The 22,056-nt window shown below is 36.3% G+C and overlaps 1 protein-coding gene across 1 annotated transcript in view; it reads right to left on the minus strand.

Moving 5' to 3' along the window:
* Positions 1 to 22,056, minus strand: part of pik3r2 (phosphoinositide-3-kinase, regulatory subunit 2 (beta)) — an 87,271-nt gene that overhangs the window by 31,155 nt on the left and 34,060 nt on the right. The window contains exons 3-7 of the mRNA XM_039766600.1: positions 18,712 to 18,804; positions 15,201 to 15,263; positions 14,824 to 14,961; positions 804 to 999; positions 122 to 213 (exon numbers count right to left, since the gene is read on the minus strand). Coding sequence (XP_039622534.1) covers positions 122 to 213; positions 804 to 999; positions 14,824 to 14,961; positions 15,201 to 15,263; positions 18,712 to 18,804 — 582 coding nt within the window. The remainder of the gene's footprint in view (positions 1 to 121; positions 214 to 803; positions 1,000 to 14,823; positions 14,962 to 15,200; positions 15,264 to 18,711; positions 18,805 to 22,056) is intronic.

A 22,056-nucleotide genomic window follows, 5' to 3' on the forward strand; every position in this document is an offset into this window, starting at 1 on the left:
TGGAAACTTGTGGTTTAAGTCCATTTTCATGCTAATAAGTCATAATGGCAACACAAAAAGGAACTGAAAGAGAAAAATGAATATTCAGCATAAGGATAATGAGGGAAAAAGACAATAGTACCTGGGGGGGCTTGTTCTTGTTTCTGCTCTAATCTTCGCCCTACAATGAGCTTCTCCAGAACCACAGATGGCAAATCTGAGCTTATCTCAAGTCTGCAAAAAATAACAGTGGTAATCCAATCACCTTGCACCATACCTTTTTTTTTAAATCACAGATTGAACTGGCAGCCTTTATTGATACAATATGATAAAAGATTAAAATTGATATCTAAGTTAATGTGTGAAAACCAAAGTGGCAAATACCTCCATCTTCACAAATAAGTAATGGCTATGATTGTGGCAGATATATTGAATTATACTGACATTTCAAGCCCCTCATCCAATTCAGGGTCACAGTGGGGCCAGAGTGTACTCAACAGCATTGGGCAAAAACAATATGGTATTCTAGAAAATGACTGGCTTGAAATGGATATTATGAATATGATGGCATGCAATTTTTATGAGTGATTAAAGTATCAAAAATAAATATAACAAAAAATAATACATAAAAATGCACTATATAAAACTCTTCTGTCCAATTCTAAAACAAAATATATTTGATAATTACTTAGTACTTAGTATATTGGCTGAATAGGATACAAAAGTCCACAAGCAGATAACGTTAAAATGAGGTGTCAGAAATTCTATGCATTAGCACGAGTTACAAAAATGCCTCAGAGAATAGCAAATTCAAAATTCCTTACCCAGGCCAGGGAAGTCTAATGAGCAGGGGACCTAGAAGCTCACCAAGTATTTTGGCAGTAAGGCCATTCTGGTCACAGTATTCACATACTTTTGCAAAATGGTGAAGCAGGTACTGCAGTGTGAGAAAGTTCTGAAGTGGTAGTGCAGAAGACTCAAGAATTAGCATGAGCTGTCGGAAGTTGTCATTGGGTGTGGCTATAGGAAATGAGGAAAAGTAAATAATGCAGATTATTTTGTGCACACATATATATATATATATATATATATATATATATATATATATATATATATATATAAATGATTAGACAATGTAAGGATATAATACAGAGTGGCAAATCAGATAAATTGTGGCCCCAGATTGATCTGTGAACTGCCTCATACTACTGTATAACACCATATTATTACATTGTCACTACTAATTATTTTATTACAATAAATGAGACAAAAAATATGGAGAGAAGTTGGCACAAATAAGACAATAAAGAAACCTTGTAGATTACAAAAGACAAAATGAAAACAATCACTTTATAAATTGGTCTCCTACAAAAAACATGCTTAATATGATACCACTGTTATATAAAAAAAAAAAAAAACATTGGTTACTATTGGAGCTTAAAATACATATTGTTTTTATTAATATGCTCACTGGCATGGTGGTTAAAATGAAAGACGTGTATGTGTGTGTGTGTACATGGAGCAGTCTGCTCTATTCATGCTCAACCATAGCCATTAGATGGTGCATGCAAGCACTTTTATATTTTTTTCAGAACATGCATGCACCTTGCTTCTCTCTACGAAACAGCTGTATGCACAACACGGCGCTATGCAACAACACGCAAGTGAAACACCGCAGCAATGGAGGGCAAGGCTTTAAGTTTTCACTAAAAACATGGCCTATCTGAAGGTATTTTTCCGAGACAAAGACTAATAGGACACATATGCCAGCGAAACGGCTAAGATATGGTATCGCCAGTGTCTTCTTACGAAAGCCAATGAGACAGCAACCACAAGGTGGGTCCATGTCCTCTGCACTGGTAATTCTGAAGAGTCAGCTGATGCCTCACCAAGTTCACGAATAAAATAAAACTGCTAGGGAGTTTTCGGGTTGTTTTTTGTCCCAAAGTCCACACATAGCTAGTAGTGGTTATAAATTGAACTGAATTAGGACAATTCAACTTTACTGATTGAACTATTTTAGAATTTTATTTTACACAATAAACACTCGGGTAGTCAAGACTGGTGAGGTTAGAGACCATAATAATTTAATCTTTAAACTAAAGTACTTGTGGTTAAGACACTACTCAAAATGTAAAGCATCAACTGATGTTCAGCCTTGGTAGTGTGAAGATTAATAGTGGCTTTCTACAACAGGGTGTATTCATTACAAAATCTTTCTTACAATGAATATCTGCTAACATATTTCTTAGCAAGCTTACAGACATGGACAAATTTGTTGGTACCCTTACTGCTCAATGACAAAGTGTTACATGCCTCCTGAAAAGTCATTACATGAAAAGCAATTGATCTATGTATACACGCATGCCATTGATATGTCATTGAGTAAAACAAAGCAATGACCCCTTATTCTATGAAGAGATTCTAAAATGGCCTAGACAAATTTGTGTTTTCTTTAATTAGTATAATACATGTCTCAAATAATGCAATCACTAATTCAGCCTATTTAAATGGAGAAAAGTAGTCATTCTGCTGTTTGATATCACTGTGTGTCACATTGAACATGGACCGCAGAAACCAAAGGAAAGAATTGTCTGAGAAGAAAGAAAATTATAGACAAGCATGGTAAAGGCAAAGGCTATAAGATCATTCCCGAGCAGCTTTATGTCCCTGTGACAACAGCTGCAAATATTTAAGACATTTAAGGTCCACGGAACTGTAGCCAAACTCCCCAGATATGGCCACAAGAGGAAAACTGACCCCAGAATGGGCAGAATGAACATACCAATGGCAGAAAAAAAGCCAAAGACAATGTCCAAAGAGATATAAGCTGAACTCCAAGGTCAAGGTCAATCAGTGTGAGACTGCCCCATCCTATGGTTTTTAAATGACAGTGGGCTCAATGGAAGAAAAACACAATAGAGACACACTGGAATTTGCTAAAATGCATCTTGACAAGCCATAGTGCCTGTAGGAGAATGTTCTTTGGACAGATAAGACAAAACTGGAGATTTTTTGTAAGTCACATCAGCTTTATGTAAACAGACGAAAAGAAAATGAAGCTTTCATTTGAGTCAATGCAGGGAACAATGAAAAATCAAGACAAAGACATTCTGGAGCAAAACATACTACCCAGTGTCAGAAACCTCTGCCTCAGTCACAGGTCATGGCTCCAACAGGATAATGACCCAAAACACACAGCTAAAAGCAAAAGAAGAATGACTAAGAACAAAACATTGTACTATTCTGAAGTAGCCTTTTATGAAACCCAGTTTGAATCCTATCAAACACATAAGGAGAAGCTGAAACATGCAGTCTGAAGAAGGCCCCTTCAAACCAGGCACAGCTGGAGCAGTTTGCTTATAAAAAGAGTGGGCCAAACTATCTGCTGACAGGTGGAGAAGTCTCAATGAGAGCTACACGAATCGTCTGTTTGTAGGGATTGCCTCTAAAGGTTGTAGAACAAAATATTAGCTTTAAGGGTCCAGGCCATTTTCATTTGTGTTATTATTTTAAATATTCTGTTGTATCAAAATTGTCCACTTTGAAGTGCCAAAATTTCAAATTTCAGAAAGTATGCTTTCATTATTTTGAGGTATGTTTATGACTACATTAGGATATTGGAAGCAATATATTTTATCTCAGGTTCTTGGCACTATGTTTCTGAGGTAAGGATACGTGCTTATACATTCACATGTTCACAATGACAAATGACTATCCAGCAAAAACCAAAGTCAAAAGAAGGCAAAAGATACTCAAACCATCTAGATTTACTGTCTTCATCGTAAACGACAAAATACATTTGATCTATTTTCAAAGTAAATCCTATATACAGTTAAAGTGGCTCACTTTTGAACAGGAAGCACATGATGAATTCACTTGTAATGGTAACATCCGATCACAAGACTTACAATAGATGTCTTTGGCATAAACAAAATCACTGTGGCAACACAAAACTACCACAAAATAGTAATGCAAGCAAGAATAGCAAACAACAAGATAGCTCCATAGTGACAGCGTAGTCATGATGATAAAATATATTTTGGGTTGCATATACATTCCATAAAGGCACAATAAGTGCACAAATAGGCAACCAATTAAAAACTCACAGGTTTACAAAACCAGAGTTAAGTTGTAAGGCTAAATGTATCTTCGTAGCTGGACAATGACAGGTTATTTGAGTAAACCTTTATCCTAAGTCTTCAAATCATTCTTAAAATGACAATGGTGACATCATTATTATGAATATGGAGAGAAAGATAATAAGATCTTAGCTCAACAAAGCCACAAGCAAGAAGTTCGCAATGCAATCCCAGTAATCACCGACACAAACGGAGACAAAAATCATTGACCATAAAAATATAATGCACACATTCAGAGACTACTATAAATCCTTATATTCTATTGAGATTAAAGCAGACAAGACACAATCTAATGCATTTCTGGATGCATTACAGATACCACAAATAGATACTCTTAGTGCAGAGGAATTGGATAAACCTTTGGCACTATCAGAATTACTAGATGCTATAAGCTAACTTCAGAGTGGGAAAGTAGTAGTCCCTGATGGCTACCCTGCCGAATTTTATAAGAAATTCTCAACTCAGTTAGCTCCCCTTCTATTAGCAACATTTACAGAAGCTACAGAAAATAAAATTCTACCTCAAACTTTTCGCCAAGCATCAATTACCGTCTTTCGTAAACAAAATAAGGACCTCTTACAATGTGCATCATATAAACCAATTTAATTTCTGAATAATGATGTTAAGATACTCTCCAAAGTCCTAGCTAGAAGGATGGAGAAAGTGCTGCCTTCGGTAATATCTGACCAAACTGGATTTAATCTTCAATGCCTGTTTAATGTAATATATTCACCCACAAAGTCAAACACCCCCAGAGATAATATTATCGTTGGATGCGGAAAAAGTATTTGATATGGTCAAATGGAACTTCCTCTTCACTACATTGGAGAAATCTGGGTTTGGCCAGAACATTTATGCACAGATCAAACTACTGTATACCAACCCAGAAGCTTCAGTTTGTATTAACAACATTAATTCAGAATACTTTAAACTAGAACGTGGTACCAGACAAGGATGCCCCTTGTCACCACTGCTCTTTGCAAACGCCATTGAGCCACTTGCAATTCACTGTCGAAATGCTTATGAAATAAAGGGGATATTCAGTGAAGGACTGGAACAGAAAGTTTCTCTATATGCAAATGATATGGCAATGTATAGATGAGATCCACAAAATATTATGCCTGCGGTCCTAACAGCACTAATTGAGTTTCAAAAGATTTCTGGTCTCAGAATCAATTTTAATAAAAGTGTGCTCTTCCCAGTGAATTCTCAATCATACAATATTAGATTGGACACCTTCCCTTTTATCATCGCAGACCAGTTTAAAGCTCTTTATCAACAAAATTTTGCCGTCTGTATGGAAAAAATTAAGACAGACTTGCATAGATGGTCAACCCTTCATTTCACTATAGCTGGAAGAATTAACATTGTTAAGATGAATATCCTTCCTAAGCTGCTCATACTATTTTGAAACATTCCACTTTGCATATATTCCAATATATCTTCTTACCAAAAGAAATTAGATTCACCATAACCTTATTTATTTGCTAACTTTCAATTTTATTACTGGGCAGCAAATACACAAGTTATAAAAACATGAACACAAATAGACAAACTTACACAGGCTTGGTCCACAATAGAAATAAAATCCTGCAGTACTTCTTTATATTCCTTGCTTTGCACCCCAATTAATACAAGTTATCGTAAATATACTAACAACCCAATTGTGCTTCCCTCACTCAGAATATGGAACCAATGTAGGAAGTACTTTAAGATAGAGGAGCTTTTATCAGTGACACCTCTGCACAAGAACCACCTTTTTCCACCCTCTCAAACATACGCAGTTTTTAATGTCTGGAAAACATTTGGGAATAAATCACTTAGAGATCTGTACATACACAATGTCTTTGCATCCGACGAACAATTACACTCTAAATGTAACTTCCCAACAACACATTTCTTTCACTACCTTCAAATTAGAAACTTTGTTAAACAGAACTTGCCCAATTTTCCTCACCTCCCACCTACCTCTAAGCAGGAAAAAATATTGATCACTCTTGAGGACAATATTAGTGGAACAGCATCTCATTAATATATAACACCTTTTGACAGTCCCTCCCTTTCAAAGATCCAAGAGTACAGTGGGAAAAGGATCTCTCACAAAAGTAGTGGAAAGTAGCAATGCACAGAATTCACTCGAGCTCCATATGCACTATTCAACTCAAAATTATATATCGAGCGCATCTCTCTTGTTTAAAATTGTCCAAAATGTTTCCAGGGCAAGATCTAAGCTGTAAATGCTGCAATCAAGTTCCAGCTTCACTGGACCACGTTTTAGGCGTGCACCAAATTAACAGAATTTTGGACCAAAATCTTTAAATACCTTTCAGACAGCCTTGGTGTCACAATCCCTCCTAATCTACTAACAGCTTTGCCTGGTGTACTTCCACATGGGCTTAAAGATCGGAGAAGGACAAACAAATTGTAATTGCCTTTACTACACTACTGGCACGTAGACTTATTTTGCTCAACTGGTAGAATCCTAACTTACCTATTCTAAATCAGTGGGTAACTGATGTTATATACTATTTGAAACTGGGAAAAAATCAACTTCGCACTTAGAGGTTCTGCACAAAACTTTTTCAAAACCCAGCAGGATCTATTCATTAACATTTTAGAATAAGCATTTAAATTGAGGAAGCAGGTCCTCTCCTATCTTTTTACTCCATTTACCTTTATTCATTTATTAATTTATCTATTTACCTATTTTTACTAGCATAAAATTTTACTCTGCTGGCCTAGTTCTCTTTCTCAGGGGTTATGGTTGATTTGTTTTGAACCTTTTTGTTCTTTTTTTATGGAATGTTTTTTGATTTTAATAAAATCAATAAAATAAAAAAAATAAAAAATTACAGTGGCAACGGCATACTTGATAAATTAACTTCCATGAGAACCACAACATGGACATGCTGTTTTGAAATATGTGTGCAATCTCAAGAAATGGATCAATATTCAACAATATTTTTGGCTTAAATTTCCCTTATTAATAAAAGTTTCAGTTTTTTTTTTACATTTAGACAGGTGCCCTGTTAACACCATTTTAGTTTGTTAATATATATTTTTTTATTGTTATATAACATACTCAAGCACACGATTTCCTATGGTAAATTAATGTTAGCCCACAATTGGATAAATTGCACAATTTTACCCTAACACCAAAATTAAAATTCACAAGAAATGAAAAAAAAAAATCATTTTTTTTTTTTTAAAACACCAAATAAAACCAAAATAAACGAAATATGCAGAGCTGATTTCAAAATACTTAGAAGTATAAGACATAATGAAGCAAGGTAAACAGAACTAGCTAACCATTCCCATTAACCTCTAGCTCTTACAGCATTCTTTCAAAGAAGTAGACAACAGATAAAGCTTGTCATCTAATTAAAAATAAATGTGGGCTCCACCGAAAAATTGTTGAACAATTTTTCATCAAAGCATTACACTTACTGGGTTATGCATAATTGTTTAGCCTAAAAAAATGAATAGCTTGTCCTGTAAACCAATTCAGACAGCTTATTTTTGTGAACTTTTATCATATAAGCTCATCTCAACTAGCGAAATTGAAATACAATTGAATTAAACCATAGTGATGAACTTAAATGATACAGCAGGCAGGAGAAACACTGTGTAATCTATATCTATTGTTTAGCAATGTTTATCACTGCAGCTATTATCAGGAAAAAAAATTAAGAAACACAAAGGACATGTTCATATGCTGGTCAAGCTCACTAGAACTCGCCAGAAATTCTCTCTTTGCTGCAGTGGGACACATTTTCTCAGAGAACAGAACATTCCAGATATGTAAATGAGTTGATATGCTGACCTTTATTCTATTTCAATATAAGTAACCATGCTTGAACTGAAAATCATTTACTTGATGTTGTTCTCATTTCAAAGATGGAAAGATTTTTTTGAGAGTGAAAGACATTGCCATAACAAATAAGATGTTAATGAATTTAAGATGAAACCTTCAAAATTTTGTGTTTTCCATTATTTTATTGAAGAAAGATATTTAAGCTACTGGACAATATCAAACATTATTTGTCACAACTTTTCTTATCTACAATTCATGATATTTATTTGAATAATCAATTATCAAAATATTAATGTGATGGAGCTCTATTTACAATAACTATACATTTTCTAAAAATGTGTAACTACAAGGTTAGTGCTGAGAAACCTATTTAGATGCTTTGAGTGTAAGATTAAAATAATAAAGAAAAAAATGCAAAAAAAAAAATGCATTTCCAGCACTCCTCCTAATAAACCGAGATATGAAAAACACAGTACTTGACAAACACCATTCGTTTACTTCTGAAGTACTTACTCTTTGAAACACATTTCTTAGGTAAGTCCTTGAAGTTCAAATCTCACTCGAAAATCATTTTGCGCTCTTCAATTTTACATCAACAATTTATGAATGTACTATATTAATATACTGTATATACAATTGCTTTTTTAAACCTTTGTATGCTCTTCTCTGTTTTTTGCTTCCAGAGACAATTTTTGAAGCATTATGTATGGAGTTTTGTTCATGATGTGCCTTGTTATATTACACATTGAAAATAAAATAGCAATGTAAGGCAAAAACCAACATCATATTTTGCATTTTTTGTCCACAATTTTCATTTTTTAGCTCAAGCCTGCATTGAGTTGTAAGGATTTATACAGGTAATGATATATCATGATTTTAAATACTGTACATATATTTCAGGTGTATTCTGTGTCTACAATAACACTGGTCTACAAAAAAATATTTTTTGTTTGCTTCTGGAAACTTCAGAGCAGCTCTTTATTAAGTTTTTTATACTGATTTCATATATGAACTTGGAATTAAGCTAGCACGTCAGATTTTTGAAATCCACATCATTGACATTTTGACACTTTGAATATCAATATAATATCAACACGATATCTGGAGTTTGGACTCTGTCCCACCAAAATTGTTTTGATGTGTTTATTCTGAAAACAAACCAGAAGACGATACCAGAGATACGTTAAAGCATATTCATGTCAATTTACCTCAATATAAAAGTGAGGTCAGTGTACCCAAAAATGTTGGAGGGACTCTCTTTTGCGCTTGTACTGCACAACCGTCTCTCTTTGCAAGAGCCAAAAGTAGTCACCCATCATGCTCGGAGTGAATTCCCCCCCCCCGATATCAGTTTTCCATCACCTTTGTATCTTGATGACATCTTTCCCCATGCTTATCTCTGACATCAATTAGATTTGGTGGAAAAAAGTTGAGATGAGAATGTTAAAAATGCATCTTCAGTGACATTCTGGCTCTCATAAGCAAATATACTTTCGGCATAATCTCTACAAGCTCAGTATAATTCTCTGCTCTGAGACTGTCAAGAACATTCTGGACAACCTGCACGAAGGAGGGTTCTGATTCAGTGGGCTTCAGTTTCCTTTTGAACTCATCGTCGGATTTCAGGGCCAATAAAAACACCTTCCTTCATTTTGGCTTTACTTTTCTCGTGACCAAACATTTCTTAAATGTTGAAACACATCTCCTTTACTGTCCAGTCACCCTAGTTGTCCAAGACCTGGAACATTATAACTAAAAAATAAAAATGGGACGTGCTGGACAAAAATGGTTTTCAGATTTGGAGTCAGCAAGTGAAATTTGTTAAAGTACAGATGAAAGAATCCCAGTAACAAAATGCTTGTTGACCAGTGTCTGTGTAAATGTACGATGAAATAAGAAATGTTAGGTCTTGTAGGTACAAATCAAATGTATAGGTTTATTAAATATAATATAACCCCTTGAATGTGAGTTTTTATTTTTGTGACAATTGTTCTTAGGTGATGTCAAGGTAATTACTGTACAACAGGACACAGACAATTTTTGGTTTAGCATTAACTTTTACTACTAACAAATTTACACAGACTGTTACTCAAATGAAATGCATTAATTATATTAAATGTAACTGCTTAATTGTGAAATACACAAAAACTCATACATGCATGAAAACTACATTTGAACTTCACATTCTTTACACATTCACAGCAACATGTCATTTGAATGACTTCTTTTTATTCAGTTTTGTTCTTGAATAAAAGCACATCTGTTTCGTTATACCTTTTTTTGAAAGTATTAATTTTATATTCCAGTAATCCCTTGAATGACATCAATCTGTCTTTGTTTCTCTCTCTCGCACACACACACACACACACACATATACATATATATACACACACATGAAAACATGTTTATTTGAAAACGATGCTCTTTTGTGTAACCAGAAGTTTCTCACGGGCTTCTGTTCTCTTTCTCCAATGTACTACCCTTGTCGTCATCTGAGTGCACATCTGTGTTTGTATCATGGTCTTCTTCGATAACAAACTTAGCTTCGTCGCCATCATCTGAGTTCTAATAAATTATTTCTTGCAACAGAGAAAAAGCCTTTGAAGAGGAGTATCTCCTCTTGAGTGAAAGTGCAGTAGACATTGTGGTGTCTGTTTGCTCAACAAGATACCAAGAAGAAATGATTCACCCACTTTGTGTATCTGCTTTTAAACCTTCACATCAAAGGATTCCCTGTAATTCCCAGTTTCAGTGGGTCAAAATAACACTCACTCCCACATGCACACTCAGTTATTCCCAGTCTTTTGCATACTCATAATGGTGAAATCGCAGCACGGTGGTGCAGTGGGTAGCGCTGCTGCCTTGCAGTTAGGAGACCCGGGTTCGCTTCCCGGGCCCTCCCTGCGTGGAGTTTGCATGTTCTCCCAGTGTCTGCATGGGTTTCCTCCGGGTACTCCGGTTTCCTCCCACAGTCCAAAGACATTCAGGTTAGGTGCATTGGCGATCCTAAATTGTTCCTAGTGTGTGTGTGTGTGTGTGTGTGTGTGTGTGTGTGCATCCGGGGTTTGTTTCCTGCCTTGCACCCTGTGTTGGCTGGGATTGGCTCCAGCAGACCCCCGTGACCCTGTAGTTAGGATATAGCGGGTTGGATAATGGATGGATGGATAATGGTGAAATCTTTTTCACAGAAAATGTTTAGCATTTCTATAGATCTATAGAATGGAATAAAATAGGCTTTATTCTCATACATTCAATGGGATTATTTTCTGTCGTGACCCATATTTTTTTGGGGGGACACACATTAGTGTCATATTAGTATAAAACAAGAAGCAAAATCACAGTTGAAATGCATTCATGTGGTTAGTATTATTCCATTCTTACTGTTGTGACACATTTATGACGTATTAGCTGTGTAAGCCCGTGCTGTAAAAAGCCTTGGCTCCTAGAAACTATCAAAATCATCAGAAAAAAATTTAAATGCAGAGTCGGAGGTTTCATTTTGTGGACATGTTTGCCCACCCTTGTTTATCAATGACTAAGCAAGTTTCCCTCTTGTTTGTCTTTCCTCAGCGGTTTCACTTTGGTGACGGAGTCGTTTTCTTTCAGCTTCATGCTGTATCCTCGTACTTCTTTCTTCTTCAAACTCGTTAACTTGGGGCCGCCATGCCGGCTCTTTGAACTTCATCCTGATGCGTAGACGTTTATATATAAGATATATATAACTTATGTCACATTAGGGTGATTATAATGGTGCTGATAAATAATTTGTCTTGAGCACTAACTTTCACAAGTACCATAAATTTAAACAGACTGTTACGGACTAAAATTAAATATGTTTTAATTATACTAAAAATAATAGTAACAATATCTTGCTACTCAAAATGCTCCACGCGGGGAGGACCCAGGATTCAAACCGATTATCTCCTTACTGTGAGGCAGCAATGTTATCACTGTACCACCTACGCGGATCTACAAGGAAGCGGTATTACCACTGTGACACCTGTGTGGATCTCACATATACAGTGCATTCAGAAAGTATTCACAGCACATCACTTTTTTAAAATTTTGTAATGTTACAGCCTTAATCCAAAATGGATTAAATTCCTTTTTTTCCTCAGAATTCTACACCCAACACCCCATAATGACAATGTGAAAAAAGTTTAATTGAGATTTTTGCAAATTATTTACAAATAAAAATATTGAGCTCAGGTGCATCCTGTTTCCCCTGATCATCCTTGAGATGTTTCTTCAGCTTAATTGGAGTCCACCTGTGGTAAATTCAGTTGATTGGACATGATTTGGAAAGGCACACACCTGTCTATATAAGGTCCCACAGTTGACAGTTCATGTCAGAGCACAAACCAAGCATGAAGTCAAAGGAATTGTCTGTAGACCTCCGAGACAGGATTGTCTCGAGGCACAAATCTGGGAAAGGTTACAGAAAAATTTCTGCTGCTTTGAAGGACCCAATGAGCACAGTGGCCTACATCATCCGTAAGTGGAAGAAGTTCGAAACCACCAGGACTCTTCCTAGACCTGGCCGGCCATCTAAACTGAGCGATCGGGGGAGAAGGGCCTTAGTCAGGGAGGTGACCAAGAACCCGATGGTCACTCTGTCAGAGCTCCAGAGGTCCTCTGTGGAGAGAGGAGAACCTTCCAGAAGGACAACCATCTCTGCAGCAATCTACCAATCAGGCCTGTATGGTAGAGTGCCCAGACGGAAGCATAATTTGTTCTGGAAACGTGCTCGCAGTCCAAAGCACTCGTATATCAAAGTTAATTTCCCCATAAGAAATAATGGAAACTCAGATGATTCGTTCCACAACCACATGACGCTCAGCAGACAAAGTGTATCCATACTACTCGTATTGCAAGATATCGCTCGTTTATCAAGTCAAAATTTATTAAAAAATTTAGCTCGTCTTGCAAAACACTTGTAAACCAAGTTACTCGCAAACCGAGGTTCCACTGTATATGTATGTTAGGAAAAGTTGGATGTTCAGGGAAAACTAAATTTTTCACAGGCTTTTAGGAAAAAGAACATGTGTAACCTCATTATTGTTAATGCCAAAGCCTACATTTGATTAACAGGAAGGAAGAGACACACTGACTCACATTGTGTGCATACTAGTAAAGAAAGAAGAAAAAAAAAGTAAGAAAAAGAAATTGGCTGAAAGGTACAGTATACAGAGACCAAAGAAGAAAAGGGATATAGCTTTTCATCACTTCTCAACAAATGCATTATACAACTGATGCATTAAAAATTCTTAACAAATGCCAGTGAATTATGTCCCAGAAGCTATTAACAAAACCACCAATTGATTTTTATAATATACACATACAGGCTGAAAACTTGTCAAAAATGACTTTCAATGATTTAACAATAAAACCAGTCACTCTCTTCACTGGCCACTTGTGCACTGGATGATGTGCATTCAATAAGACCAAGGATAAAAGTTGTGGTTTATATTTTGGTGAAAGACCCTGTACATACAAAAGAGAGCAAGGGGCCAAATAATGAACAAAATACACACATCCTGCATAACAAAGTCTGTTACTCCTTATTACATCAATAACTCCCGGACCATTCATTCCATCTGAACTTCAAGCTAACTGGTGCTGAAAGAAGATTAAGCACACTTAAATGGATAAATGGACATATAGATAAATACCAATGACAGAGGGCAACAGTGATCTCCAAACTGGATAAGCAGCTGAAAATTTGCAAGTGGTATTTCTATGAAAAGAATATGCACAAAAACCAAAACAGAACTCTTTCAAATTACATACTGAACTGCTATTAAAGTTTGGACAGTAAGTAGTAAATCCCCTAAAGTTTTAACATTCTGGGGTTTGTGGGCATGCCCCAGAAATGTGTAAAAAAATGCTACATACTGTAAAAACTAATATGCATTATATATTCGACTGCAAAAATTTTAAAGTGCAACTCTGTTTAAAAGATTAAAAACTTATTCAGAATTGGAAAAAATGTGTGCACACAAAAAAACTTAAAAGTGGAACTTTTTCTCCATCAGTTTTACCATGGAACCAATAACTTATTTCAGGATAAGTTTTAAACCCCTGACAGTTTTTGGCTCTGTAAATGCAATACAGAGCTACAAAGGAAAGGATGTGTAAAACTCCTGTTCAATAGCATATTTTTTTTTTATTTTGACTCATGTCACCACATGAAAGCATACTTTAAATGGTAAACTGTAAAATATTTTTGTATGAATGAGTTGTGCCTCTCTGGAGTTAGATTAGTCTAAGGTTTTTATTAAAGGAATGTACAAAACTCAAATCAACATACTTGGTTCCCCACTCTTAGCATAACATACTCCATTAGATCTTTCTTGTTTCATTAACTGCTCTTTGATACTTTTCATTATGTACACATAAAGAATGGTAAAACTTAATGATTTCCCTATTTAAAAGCACAAAGCAGAATTTCTTTATTCAAGAATGTGTTACAAGATTACACAACTAAAGCTAGAACATACAAAAAAGCACTGCAGTCACAAATGTAATGAACTAATGTTTTATGTACTGTTCAAAGCATTTAGTATTCAGTTAAGTCATTTTATAGTTATTTGTTCGTTTTATTGTTATATGTTCATTTTCACAACTTTATTACAAAGAATTGGTAAAACAAGGTAACATGGTTAGCTTGGCCATTTTCAACTCAAAAATCAAATCGCTGATATTAAGAATATTATGAAGACAGTGTGTCACAAGGTCACTCTTAGAAATGAATAACAAAATTTTTCAGATTTCTAATAAACTCATATTAGCCTGATGAAATCTGGTGTTCTGAAAACCTGATATACTTTACTTAGGAAAGAACTGTATTTACAGAGACAAAGTGGGAGAACAATGCTGTATACTCACATGTACTTTGCACAGCCATTTGGAGTTCAGAGTAAACTGTTCCAGGAATTACAGGCACTGGTAATTCCTGCAGGAAACTCTTTACCATTTCGCACAAAGTCTGGGTATCTTGCTGTTCAACGTCCACTGCAAAGAAATCTTACCAAACATGAATAAGACAATAAATAAAAGCAATTCTACACTTGGATAAAGAAGTTTTCAAATATTGACAAAGTCTAAATAAAAATAAATGTTCTCCATATAATTTGCAGAATAATCACCAAAATAAGTGATTGTAAGTGGCTTGTATTTATGTGCCATTTAAATCTGTAGAGAGAAACTGTAAAATATTACATACAGTAGTCATAGCAGTGACAAGCCCAAGCTGCCCTACTCACCAGCTCTCATGGCTTTTTGTGGCTCTGACCCGACAGTTCTGTACATAAATGCACTGTCCAAACCTGTAACATGTAAATTCAAATTTTAGATTTCTTTCTAAAAGAAAAATGCCTCTTAAAAACTGATAAAGAGCTTAAATGGTGAACAGAATATGATTAAAATGAAATATACAGTACATATTCACAAACAGTAGATTGATAGCATCAGATATCCTAGTGTTCATTGGTAACTAGAAAGGATGTGCCACAAAAGCAGTATGAAAGGATCCTCTTGACGGTCATGAATGATGAGTGACTCTAGAGGGGAAACAGTTATTTTAAAAAGAGAATTTGTAAGTAGGTGACCTATTCCTTTCCTCCTAAGAAAACTGTGCACTTCTAATAAGCTTCCATTCTATCTATGAATTGCTGCACCCACCACACAACAAAACAGCTCGGGGTCCTGGTTGGCAACCACCCTGGCAGACACATGGTCCAGCACCACCCTCCGCAAATGACCATCTATCTGCCGCAGTCAGGTGATACGTGGGAATCCTCTTGGCTTGGCCCAGCTCCTCAGGTCCTCAACAATGAGGATCCTACGAGCCGGATTACCCTTGGGTAACCACCCCACATGGCCAGAATGCCATAACTGACACCCCCTCACAATGTATATAATGTGCCTCTTTCGGGACTGTCGGGACACAAAGTCAAACCAGCAGTACCCAAGGATTCTCTGAAGAGACACAGTACCAAAGGAGTCCAGTCTTAGTATCAGGTCACTGGATAGTGTCCATGTCTCACAACCAAATAACAAAACAGGAAACACCAGGTCCCTAAAGACCCGGACCTTCGTCACACATCCCTTTCCAGTGACCTCATGACCCCCATGCTCTCCCAAATCAGTCTCCTGAAATACTCAGTATTTTAACCCATTGCATCCGAGTGTCGAATCACTGCTATGCATCAACTGAATGGAAAGCTCTATGGGATATTATGTCAAAAGAGTGGAGAATTATCGGGATACAGCTTCTAGGACATGCTGCCTCAGCCATGGGCACAGTCTATTTGAACTTCTCCCATTCGGCAAACACTTCAGAGACCTTTTCTGTAAAGACCTCGCGGTTCAATAACAGTTTCATCCCAAAAGCTATAAATGCACTTAATCAGTCCATCAAGTGCTCCCGGTAAAACTGTTTGTACTTAAGTACAATTACCTCACTGTAAACTTGCATTACAGTTGTAGTCGATTTACATTTCCAAGAGCTATCTTCTTGGAGCTCTTGATATCATTTTTAAGATGAAATGCATTAATGTATATTATATTACACATATACATTTTTACCTTCACTTAAATAATGTATACTGTTAATAAGTAAACTTGTGGACACAGTGGACAGTGGTAGCAATGAACTGGCGCCGTGTTCAGGGATTGTTCCTGCCTCACACTATATGCTTGCTGGGACTGGAGCGACCCTGAATTGACAAATGGATGGAGTAATTAAACATGTACTACCAAGATATTTAAATATCTTTATTGCAATAAATTATTTTATCGAGGTTCACGTATAGTGCAGCAAGCATCTTGCTAGAGGCAGGAACAATCTCTGGACAGGGCACAACCTCGTCGCTACCACTGCACCACCGTGCCCCAAAGCTTTATACATGCTTTAATTCCTATCATCGTGAAAATTATATCAAGTATACATCTTAATAATTACATTGTTCAGAGAGCTGTAAAATCATGAATGTAATGTATTCTGTGTCCTGCTGGCATAAGAGAAAGGCCATTTAAGAAGCACATAGTGATTTACACACAGAGCACATAGAAGAACACATAGAATATGAACCATTTAATGTACTACTTTAGTTACGATGGGATTTGAGAAACTTGTAAATTAAACAATTTTAAAATGAAGTTTATGACGTTTATGGCTACAACTCACCTTTTTATGACGACTTTGATATCTGACCACTTCTTTTTTTATTTAGGGCACTGTGCGACTTTCTGAACTTGAACTTTCGAGTTTCTCCATCACTCTGTCACTTGATCGATTTCCTTGTGTTGTTTATACCACTGCTTAAGCCAACAAACTATGTTTTTCCTTGCCTCAACTTTGCATTCACTGAAATTTTTTTTTCACATGCTTTTTCTAGTTCAATTAACTTAACACTGAATGGAAATGGCTATTTATATTGATTTGCATATTAAAATATGCCAAATTCTGGGAGGAGTCAGGTGGGGCAGCAGGTGAGTGCACAAGCGTTACTTTTCACACTGACCGGGATTTATGTAGTTGCATGAAATTTTTACTTTGGCTGGAGTGCCAATCCTGCCACCAATCCCAAAGTTTTCCTGCAAGTATATATTTGCCACAGACTAATATTAATCTGTGGTTGACTCCTTTACTGAAATGTGCAAGTGTTTATATTTACCAAGGTATGGTGTCGACCTTGGCCTGCATTGTACCCAGAGCTTGAAGTGGGCCTGTAAACATATTGGCACGCCAAAGTTTCCGCTTTGTGAACCACATAGAAGCCGCACATTGTGGTCCAACCTCCAAGGGGACACCCTAGTTCTCCGCAGTATTTCATATATTTCACCACCAAGGGACAATCATTGTCACACCCTGTGGTATAAAGCATATGTATATAAATGTGCTCAGCAACCCAATCTGGCTTGAATTTGCATGTATTTTTAAATGCATAGTGAGGAGTATGAAGAAGTCGAGAGAACAGGGAGTACAGCATGTACCCAGTGATGCAACTTGCTAAGCATGTCTTCTAAGAGCTTTGCCAAATGCTCTTCCACTTTACTGGTGGTACCGACTTTCATTTGCATAAAGTTGCAGCACCATATCTCTACATGATTACAGCCTCAGCCTGATCAATAACACTGTTCCACACAGGTGGCGCAGTGGTAGTGCTGCTGCTTTGCAGTAAGGAGATTGTGGGTTCACTTCCTGGGTCCTCCCTGTGTGAAGAGCGCTTTGTGTAGTGAGAAAAGTGTTATATAAATGTAAAGAATTATTATTATTATTATTATTATAAACTGCAAGACCAATTTCTCTGTGCTGAGACAGAAAAAGGACCTGGTGCCCAAGAATGCCTCACTAACTATATTATTACCAGCAAATATTGACAAATAAAAAAATGAGTCTAATTGTCTTCTTTTAGGGGATACCTACAGCCCTAGATGTACCATCCTGCTAGATTTCAGCTTTTGAACTAAAGGGAAATTTGTGTTTTTGTTGATGAGTGAATCTGCCAGTTACCTTTGCATTTTATCTATATATTTACCTTCTTCATCTTTTCCCACTTCTATGTGGGGTTGATGTTTTATACACACACACACACACACACATAAACACATAACACATATATACATATTTTTTAATTATTTTACATTAAATGTTGAATGCAAAACAAGACAGAAGAATAGTGGTAAAAAGACAAAACATAAAACAAAGAAACAAACAAAACAGATATATCAAAAGCTTCCTGAACACACATTAATGAGTTGATCCTTTACCTCTTTTCTCGATGCCCTCAATAATCCTTATAAGAATTGGGGGAGCACTATCAGGAGGGGAGAACTGCTCTGTCAGATCTAGCACCGCAGTTACTGCAGGAAACAAAAAATAAAATAAAAATTGCATAAACTAAATAATTTAACTGGAAAGGACTAATCAAAATTATACTGCAAAACTCTACATATTCCCAGAATTAGTGTCAATGTGTATCTCAGTGTTAAGTCATGTAAAATAATGCTTAAGAGTGTTTAAAACTACTATTTAGCATGCTGCTTAATACAAAACAAATTTGCAACTTTTAAAACGTAATATAAAAGTTAAAAAAGGGTAAATATAATGCCAGAAAAAACATTGCAAAACAAAAATAAATTTTATAATGAATTAGAAGCAATGGTGACCACTTAAATTAATTCTTAGGATTGTGCATGAATCTAAAATCATACATGCAAAAGTGTCTACAAGTGTACATAAATGTGCAAATACAGATGCCCCTATTTTGTTAGAAGTAACATGAATAAAGAGAATTCAACAGAGAAGGAGATCTTTATATAACATCAATGTGCCTGTACTAGGTTCCATCCCACATTTAAACTCATATGTGGTAGGTGGATTGGCAACTGTAATTGTCTCCTGTGTGAATGAATGTGGCTGTATGTGTCCTGCAATAACGTTACAAAATCAAATATCAAAGCAGAGTTCTGGTTAGCCTTTACCATTAGAAGAGTTAATGTTTCACCTCAGTTATAGGTTTAGCAATAGTTTTATGTATTATGGTAAAAACACACCCCATCACTCTTCAATTTTAGCAGTTGCTTTCTGGTGGCTTTTACTTTACTTTTACTGAGTATCTCAATGAATATCCAATAGGGCTGGGAATACATCAAATTATTCAATTTGATACTTAAAAAAAATCAATATGCAGAAGTCAATATTGCAGTATTCAGCACTTTGATTTTTTTCATAACGTTTTCTGAACATTAAATAAATTCTGCAAAATCTTAAGTGCTCTAAAGCATGACTGTATTGACTGGCACTAATGCATGTTTAAAAAAATAAATAAAATATGGAGCAGATAGGGTTTGCTCTACTGTTTGGTTTTACCCGGGATGACAATTCAAGCAATATAACATCCAAAGATAAAACACATTACCGAATATAAAAAAAGACATCTGAATACTTGGGATGCCTGCAACGGGCAGCAAAAAAAGGTCGCTGCTAATTTTCATAAAATATTTAGTGTGTTTGAGAATTATTCAGTGTTTGTTTATGGGATAAGCTACATTACAGGACATTTTTATTTTAAATTTATATTTTTGTTTAGCATGGGAAATGAGCTTCCTAATTACAGTAATGGATAGTCAACATAGATTAATGAAAAATGAATGCACTATTATGATTATTGGGGAAGTCAAATACACAACCATATTACTTTATGGGAAGAGGTTAGTAATACAGTAATAAAACACTGTAACAAACTGGTCAAAATCTCCCCAAAGCAGGGTGCCTCAAGAGCTGGCTGATGGTGAAAAGCATCAGCTGTAGATGCAGAGGTAAGAGGACTGGGCATAAAAAAAAAGATGCGAAGTGAAACTGGCATGTGGTTGCAGTTTGGGTTGTTGAAGTGCCATGAGCCTAGCTGTGTGTGGGATGATGAAATTGTCTGCTATACCACAGGTTAACGAAAGTTACAAGATAGAAAAATCACGAGGCTTCCACAGACTGACATGAATTTGAAGTAGTAGGCTGGATGTGCAAGTTCCTTCAACAAAGAATAATGACTAAAGTAAAAGAATCTTCTATGGCCGCAACAATGGGAGGATTATAAATAGTTGCTGGTTGTTTTATTGTTTTGTGGAAGTGTTTCGTGGATAGAAATTAACCTCCTTGATTTCTGCATAGCTCTATTCTTCACTGCCCAGGAAAGGGCATTACAGTTTCTGAAACAAAAAATCCTTGAATTTTATAATGCCACATTTTAGCAGGAAGATGTTACTTCTCTATTCCTTTGGAGTGAAAGTGAAGTTTTGGGTAGTCAAAACGGCTCATGTTCCACCAAAATATCACCACCCTCCTGAGAATTTCAGGCACCCCCTTACAGATTATTTACTGGCATTAGTAGCATAAAGTACCTGCATATAATGTATAGGGTGGTTGGTTGGGTTGGCGGGAATCAAGATGACAAAACCACTGGATGTAAAATAGGAGTTACCCAAATGCAAATACGGTACTTATTAACTATGCAAGTGAATGTTCTAAAATAAATAACTGTATGCATCATACTGGGTTGTGACAGACAAGAAAAAGTATGTACATACAAATACATAATTTGCAACCATTGCAAAGGATGTAAATCATAAAACAAAAATACCGTGTGTAAATATATATATATATATATATATACACATACATACATACACACACACACACACACACACACACACGCATACACATATATACTGCACATACACACATCTCTCTTTTATAAAAAAAAGATCTTGGAAGGGAGACGAGAGGTGATCTTCTAGGAAGACACTTTGACATAACACGAGACAAGGCAGTGAGACAAAAGGACAGCTGCTGTATAAGCTTTTAAACGATTGATGTGACCAGCAGAACAAGCAGCTCAGCAGCAGCAAGCCAGCAGATGATCTAACCGTACCTCCTTAGCGTGCGTTTAGCACCCCCAAACCTCCCCCCCTTTAACAACTAGAGCGGAAGAGACGCGAAGTGGCAAAAGGACAGCTGCTGTACAGGCTTTTAAATGATCAACAAGCAGCACGACAAGCAGAACACGCAGCTCACCAGCAGCAGCAAGACCGCCTTCACAACACAAGCAGTTATATGTCCCACGAGAAAAACATTTAACCACGTCCGGGGCCGGAAATAAAGGACAAAGAGTAGATGACAAAGCAGAATGGTGTAAAGAATTAAAAAAAATGTTGGCACGGTACACATGCACAGCAGGTCTTCTTGGAAGACACTTTGAAGTTGTGCGAGACTACTTGCACAACATGCCCTACTTAAAATTTCTCTGAGACGTCCAGCGAGACAAAGAAGTGACATAAAAGGGCATTTGCTGCACAGGTTTTTAAATGATTGTCGCGCAGTGCAACATGCATCCAACTCGCTATATCCCAACTACAGGATCATGGGGTTTGCGGGAGCCAATCCCAGCCAACACAGGGCGTAAGGAAGGAAACAGACCCTGGGCAGGGCGCCAGCGCACCACATATCTATGTATCTATATAGATATACTAGCAAAATACCTGTGCTTCGCAGCGGAGAAGTAGTGTGTTAAAAAAGTTATGAAAAAAAAGGTAACATTTTAAAAATAATGTAATGTG

This window comes from Polypterus senegalus, chromosome 10, assembly GCF_016835505.1.
Source record: "Polypterus senegalus isolate Bchr_013 chromosome 10, ASM1683550v1, whole genome shotgun sequence".
In the NCBI taxonomy this organism is placed as follows: Eukaryota; Metazoa; Chordata; class Cladistia; order Polypteriformes; family Polypteridae; genus Polypterus; species Polypterus senegalus.